The sequence below is a fragment of the Malus domestica genome, chromosome 09, assembly GCF_042453785.1.
Source record: "Malus domestica chromosome 09, GDT2T_hap1".
Classification (NCBI taxonomy): Eukaryota; Viridiplantae; Streptophyta; class Magnoliopsida; order Rosales; family Rosaceae; genus Malus; species Malus domestica.
The window spans coordinates 4,532,852-4,540,144 of NC_091669.1; the positions used below are offsets into that span (position 1 = coordinate 4,532,852).

The 7,293-nt window shown below is 37.3% G+C and overlaps 1 protein-coding gene across 3 annotated transcripts; it reads right to left on the reverse strand.

The window, feature by feature from the left end:
* Positions 1-1,141: 1,141 nt before the first annotated feature.
* On the reverse strand, positions 1,142-5,174 carry LOC103442849 (uncharacterized FCP1 homology domain-containing protein C1271.03c-like). Of its 3 annotated transcripts, XM_029107863.2 has the most exons (8): positions 5,040-5,174; positions 3,604-3,913; positions 3,301-3,486; positions 3,128-3,209; positions 2,881-2,947; positions 2,286-2,471; positions 2,131-2,191; positions 1,142-1,578 (listed from the first exon to the last, which is right to left on the reverse strand). In XM_029107863.2, exons 2-8 carry the CDS (start codon positions 3,809-3,811, stop codon positions 1,379-1,381), a joined length of 990 nt encoding a protein of 329 aa, XP_028963696.1. In that variant the 5' UTR covers positions 3,812-3,913; positions 5,040-5,174; the 3' UTR covers positions 1,142-1,378. The 3 variants fall into 3 exon arrangements, with proteins under 3 accessions (XP_028963696.1, XP_028963695.1, XP_070660777.1); XM_029107862.2 differs by having other exon boundaries at positions 3,301-3,913; XM_070804676.1 differs by having other exon boundaries at positions 3,301-4,247; positions 5,040-5,144.
* Between the last annotated feature and the right edge of the window lie 2,119 nt (positions 5,175-7,293).

Here is a 7,293-nt window from a genome sequence, read left to right on the forward strand (position 1 = left end):
AAACCATTGGAGCCCCAGCCCCATCTTGGTTTTTTCCTAGTGCATGGCCCCCCATGTGTTGTTATATGTATGTCCTTGTTTTCATCGTCCGAATCTCAGAATTGCCATAACGATTTTTGTGAACCATGCAGCTGCATCATGATTTCATGTCAGCCCCCTTCAAATCGAGTACAAACTTACAGTACACATATGGGATGATCTTTTGTATAATGTCCCTATCTATAAACTTATATACATATATATATATATATATGTAAACTTTTTCTTGTGTGAGATTTGTGGGGAAAGTTCAAGAGGAGGAATGGGAACTCGACGCAGAATGGTCGAAGAGTCAACACCTTTAGCTAAAATGTTGAGGAAGAGAGAACATTATGGCGTCACAAAGTCATGAGTGTTTCAACAAGTTGTGGTACGCGGTAGCTTTGTTGTCAAATTTAGGTAGAGATGTTAAAGAAAACGGAGGGCATGGTACAATTTTGATGAAAATATGCAGGAGACAGCGACAGTCGTACATCCGCCTGTTGCACAGTGCATGCGAAGTCATCATCCAAAGCACGTATGGGAAAAATCAATGGCACTCATGGGTAGAGAGACTTCATCCCATGTAATGTCTCCATCACTTGCGTGGAGATTGTATATATCTTGGTAGTTGGTATTATTTGTTTTTGAATGGTAGGAAGATTAGATTAATAAACTGGCAGGCATGTAAAACCTTCAATAAAAAATTGCATATCTTGGGTTTTATGCAACATCTAATATGTTCGATATCTTATCACTCTATTAATTCTAACTCATTAACATTATCACTCTATTAAAAAAAAAATGCAATAAGATTCCATTTAACATGTTCTAATAGGGAGAGGAACTTACTAACAACATGGACCCCAACCCCATCCACGTTAATCACGCACAGCAGGCAAGTTATCGTAAAAAGCATGCAAACATTAGGAAGAGAATTACCGCTAGGCTAAAAGCTAGTTCGATAGATTTCTGGTTTTATAATAAATATGTGGTGAGCAAAACAACACTACTCTTAGATGTTCCTTGCACTTATATGCAACTAATCCCTCTTCAGCATTCAAGAAAATTAACATAAAACCCACCATGTGAATGTCAATATCTGATCTGAAATGGAAACAACTTCGAAAAATGGATCTACCAGAAAGTAAATTTCCAATATTTGTTCCAATGAACACTTCGACTACAGTTTTTTCAAGCGGTCAATTTTCCTACAAGCTACGTCTGTTTTGGCAAATAACCAGCTCCACTTGTTCTGGCAAAACTTCGGAAGAATACTCCTTTCGGGGATGAGAGCAGAGCTCCGCCGAAGATACAAAGGATCGCCACAGCAAAAACACAAGTAACGAGTTTCGCATACCTAACCCTTCACCGTAGAATTACAAGTTATGTTGGCGGTTTCTAAAGTATACACCTTTCTAAGAACCTTGAGGTAGAATGGCCAAGATGCACTACTTTCATTAATAGGTCCTTGGCCAAAAGGCTGTTGCTCTACAAACTCCTGTATATTTTCAGCTGCAGCCAACCCTTCCAGATAGACCCGAATATCACCTCCAGGACCTGCCATGCATTATGGTCATTTATATTTATCATTTGCCTCCAACCCGTTGAAAAGAATGACATTTGATACCATTAAAAAAAAACCAAAATAAAGCAACCCAAGTGCAAAGTAAATATTTCTGTCATCAAGGAGTGGAGCTAGGAAAGATGCATTATTTAACAAAAGGGCGTCCTGCTAATTTCAGTTCCTCTTCTCCCGTAACATTGGCCGTTTACTTTCTAACCAACAAGTTATGAAAATTCTTAGTAAGCAAACAATGTGAAGGTTCTCTTCGCATGTAATGTACAACTCCATCTCCTTATATTGGAGGTAGCTGACAAGTCAATTTGTATGAACTTCTGAATAACTCTTACATTCTCTTTTTCTAGTATATTTCTGGCGAACTTGTTTTTGCGCAGATAACCACATTCAAATGAACCAGAGGATTGATACTAAAGAACGATGAACTCGGAAAATCCAACAAGTGTGTCCCCTCCCAACATTTCTCAAAACTTCATCATTTGCAAACTTTAAAAGAAAGATAGAAAGCAGTAAGGAATATATTTTATTACCTAATGAAGTGTCGCTTCCTCGCTGGAACGTGAATGGATACGGAAACACTGAAGTATGTGCCTATGAGAGAAGAGTTCAATACAAAATCAAAATTTAGAATTACTTAAATAAGTATCCAAAAGAAGAGAACAGATGAATTAAAACTGAAGCTTACAGGATTAAGCAAGGCTTTGTAGGGAGAATCATCCAACAACACTGTGTTTGATTCATTATATGCACCCTTCTCCCACGGAAGACCAGGCTCTTGTTTTTCCCATACTCTCCTCAGCTCCTTAAAAACCAAGGTCTTATGCCTATTTTCTAGCGTCCTGAACCCTGTTGCAGTGCAGTGGGATAGATCCTGCAACGCCATCATAAAATCCATCAAGATGTCCACAACTCGGATGCAAGGAAATCAATGTTTGAGCTATTTTATGGTTGCAGGAGCCCATTGGTAGGAAAAGGAATCTATCTAGTGATGATTTGATTCTCTGTCACCAAAGTAATTAGCCGAGAAAAAAGGACGACTCATCTTGACATAACAAAGAAATAATCAATAGACATAGTAATAATATCTAGACAACGATTTGCATGCCATACGAATCATAAAGATTCATGAAAATTCTTTAATTTTGACTCATTGCAATATCATCCCAAACAGTAATTGAGGATAAGAGCAAGCAATAAAGGTTGAATCGAGAATGTTATTGCAATTTCTACATACAAAATGTTAGATGATGCCCAAAACGAACAGGGATATAAGCACTTACCCAACAAAACAGCAACTTGTGCTTCATATCACCCATCAGATAATCAATCACTTTTTCCACAATTCTCCTTCAACAAATTAATAGGTATTGCTGTCACTAACTATTCCTAAAACTAATGGATAAGTTAACAAACCGAGATATTGCTAAAGTAAACAGAGGCAGAAACGAAAATAAAAGTTCTTAAATTTAAAATAAAAGAATAAGTGAATAAAAGCAAAACGAAAGAAAGAAAGGATAACAAACTTACTTGGATCTTGAAGACCACACACCCACTTCGAAACGCTCAAAGCAGAACTTAAGAAAATCAAGATAGAAGGGCCTCTTGAAAACTGGACAAAGAAAGTAATGACGCAATTAAAGACGAAGAATAATGAAGTATTAGAGTTTATAAGTGAAACAATAATACAGAAAATTTCTCACTTGCTCGCCGTTGAATTCGTATGTCAGATGCAAGTCCCTTCGGAGGAGGAGAGACTATATCCGCAAGTAGTCCATTTATATCAAGAATAAGAAGCTTTTTCTCTGTATCGCAAACAGGTGTTCTTACAATTGAGATATTTGAAATCCCTGATCTGTTGTCCTCTTCATTCATGGTTTTAACACCTCCTGATGAAATAACTACAATGTCATCACTTCTTTCATCAGATAGACTTAAAGTTGACAATCTATGCATATGATTAGTGTCGCTTTGACCATATTCCCGAGGCAGGTTCTCAGCTAGACCTGTATCTTGCAGTAAATTTGGCTTCTTCATCCTACGTCTCCTTCTTCTTTTCTTTTTCAACACTTGATTTGACCGCACACGATTTTTGGTTGTTTCTGCACCTGTCTCCATAATTCTAACAATGGAAGGCCGAGGTGCTGCATTCACTAAGAGATTAACTTGGACTTCACCCTTGGGCATTGTGAAGGAACTAGTACTCTTGATCATAAGCTATTATCTTCTTAGAATGACCAGTTTCTACTACCCGTCTAACAAGGTCAGTTTCCCCACGTTCTACAGAACCCTCAATCATTCCCTTTCTCTACTTCCCTGCAAGTTGTGGGCAGTATGGAAACAATGATCTTTTCAACAAGACGGAAAAAATAGCCTTTCTCAATAATTATTTACACACAAGTGCACTACTTTATGAAACATTATATGCACCACATGATCCACAGAAACTGTCAATGTGCATAATTAAAAAAATAGAGAAATTCATCTTGTAGCTTATTTACATCATAATTCTTTCCTTGATTATTGGTGATCGATTGTAATTGTATCGTTCCATATACCCGTGGCTGTATCACTACTAATTTCCACTTCCTTTGCAAGTAGTCACACACAGCCGAACCCCGTTAAATTCTCTTCTCTCATGCTTGCTTTACTGTTTTATTCACTAATTCAAGTTAGTATTTTGTTAGGTCCAATAAGTCATCACAAAACAAAAGGATTAGCTCAAGCGTTGTTCAACAGAACTTGCGAAAGACACCACCTTCTGAAAGAAAATTCAAAACTACATATGAAGTACAAGAAACAAAATCTTCTGAGATTGCAACTTAATTGAAGAATTACATCTGCACAGTAAAGGGTGACCCTAAGTCAACAAGGCTCCTCGCAAAGGGATTAGGGGAACGTCTATAGTACGTAGCCTTAACCTTGTTTTGCAAAGAGGTTGTTTCCATGACTCAAATCCATGACCTTTCGGTTTCAAAGAAGCAACATTTCCATTGTGCCAAAGCTTGCCCTCAATGAGCTAGTTAATATGTAAGCTAATGCTTACCGTATTTTTAGAGAATAATAAATAAATAAAAAATATTCTGCTTCTCTACAAGCTGCAACAAGAAACTCACCTACCATCTATTTAGAATTGCAAACTTTAAATTTTACTCCCCATGTAACAAATAGAATACCAAATGAACCCACCAAACCAATAACCAAGTGGAATTATTCGAACATTTTAGTTTTTACAAGTTGGTATTTTTCCTACGTTATTTTCTGGGGAAACAAACAGATTTCATCATCCAACAGATATCAAAACTTTGGAACACAGCAAATCGAATTGTCAAAGGTAGTTCCTAGTACGTGTAAAATACTATATGAATTCATGTTGCATGTATAAATTCTCAAATTTGAGAGAGAAAGAGAGAGAGAGAGTGAGAGAGAAGAGAGATTTGACCTTTGGTATCCCGCGTCGCTGCGGAGGAAGCTGACCTCTGAGTTTAGAGAGGGAGGGAGAGGGAGAGGGAGAGGAGGAGGTGGGGGCGAATTTATCGGATTTTAGAAGAACTCAAAGACAACTAATGACCACGTAACCTCAAATGTTAGGTCTTAGCCCCCGACCAGTAGGCCCACTTGCTGCTGCCATCTATGTAAGATCCAGGCCTATGATGCCCATGGCTCAATCATTGGGTTGCTAGCTTAGCCCAATAAGGCGTTGGATTGGCAAACTATTTTTAGGGGTTGTAGCCTTGTATGGTTGACGGCAAGGTCTAAAATATCGATGATATCAGAAATATTGATAGTCTAAAAATACGGAAATTTCAATGGAAATATCGAAATATTATCGATATCGATAAAAATTGAATAAAAACCACGAAAATTGTAAGAAAAACTTGGGATTTTTTTATTAAAACTTCGCAGGATGTTTATTTAGTCAATCATCTATTAGGTTATCATAAAAAATTGGAAGGAAATGCATTGCATGATGGATTTAACTGATGTAAGTTGATTATATAGCGAGCTGGCAAACATTGTGAGTGTAGAAAATATGTAGTAATTAATGAATTAGTACAATATTTTACACTTTATACATTGCATGGTAAGATACATAAGTGACTTAGTACCACATAGAGTTCCTATCAAGGTCTAAAATATTGATGATATCGGAAATATCGGTAGTCCAAAAACACGGAAATTTCGATGGAAATATCGGGATTATATCGATATTTTAGACGGTTTGCTACAGTTTGTTCCCGGTGCGCGTAAGATTCTTAACCGTTGATGCATGTGGATCGAATATCTGTACCGTTGGACATAGTATGAATAGCATGCAAGTTTCACCCTTCCTTGACTTGTAAAACCCTAAACATATGTTACGACCATTTTTTACTCACATTAGTGATTCTCAACCAGCATTTCCACATGCATCAACGGCTAAGAATCAGTCATGCACCACTAACTTTAGCATTCTTTTTAAAAACGTCACCCCCATATCTAGATGCATGTGAGTCTCATAATCATGCATGCGTAACATTTTGCCAACTAGAGCCCCCACGCCCCCGCGAACTATGATAATGATTGATGCCTCAAGATCAAAAAAAATTTCTTCGAGTGACATGCCGATCCGAGAAACCTTGGACCACGAGTCAACCAAATGCCAATAAGGTTTGAAAAGTCTAGAAACAAAAGGCGAACAAATCTCCTAATAAGTTTAGAAATGTTCTGTCTAGTACTTCTAGTGTTCTTTACTTCAAATGATCAGCTCGTTTTCATGTGCTCAAATCTTTTAAAGCCTGGTCGTGGCCAATTGGGTCTTTGCCACGTGTAGCTTTGCACGAAGGTTATTAGGATCATGTGCTTATCATGCATGCCATGATTATATATTCACAAGCTTTTGTATTAGATAATTGTTGAGCCTGCATCTGCTGACTGAAGGCTATAGGTTGTAGCTTCCATCTAACATATGCTTTGCTATGATGCCTTTGCGCATTTTTCTCTCCAGTTGCAGAATCCCCAATGGAACCAAAAGCTTAAGTGGTCCTAAATTTATATGAGTTGTGGACAAATTTACCCATTAATTCTCAGGTTTCCACATGACGGAGTGAAAGCATATACACATATATGCATTTACATATGAATAGCATTGGAATGAGTTGAGTACTGGACAGGGATGGCTGTGATATGGCTTGGTTTTGGATCATTTATCAGAAGAGCGAGATTCTCTTTGCAACTATTTATTTATAGTCTTGGTAGCGTCGTTTGACCAAAAAATGTTTGTCATGTGTTCAAAAAGTGATCTACATATCCAATAAGAATTTGTCACGTTGTTGGTGGACCAAACATTCAGAAGAATGTAATGTATCTCTCCTCAACTAGGGACAAACGGACCGATTATTTATAACTCTAGTCCAACATTTGAGTTCAGGAGTGTTATTGGTGGACCAAACGGTCCAAACACCAGCCAAGATTTATTAGAATGATATTGCTTTTATAGGAAGTGCTTTTGCTTTATAGGTGTTTTTGCTAGAAACACGTTGAAATTTTTACTATTACCCAAGTTTTTTTAAGAAGTGCTTCTTAAAAAACAACTTCGAAGACCTAGAAACTCTTTCAAGTATTCTATCAAACGTATTAACATAAACAGTCTCAATTCTCAAACATGTCCAAACGATGTAATAGACCGATCAAACTTACTCATCATCGCATTTTCT

Coding starts and splice junctions, on each gene's coding strand:
- LOC103442849 (XM_029107862.2), bottom strand. CDS start 3,811: ATGATCAAGAGTACTAGTTCCTTCACAATGCCCAAGGGTGAAGTCCAA. Junction 2,472..2,880: donor ACAAGTTGCTGTTTTGTTGG/GTAAGTGCTTAT, acceptor ATGGCGTTGCAG/GATCTATCCCACTGCACTGC. Junction 1,579..2,130: donor AGGAAGCGACACTTCATTAG/GTAATAAAATAT, acceptor AATGCATGGCAG/GTCCTGGAGGTGATATTCGG.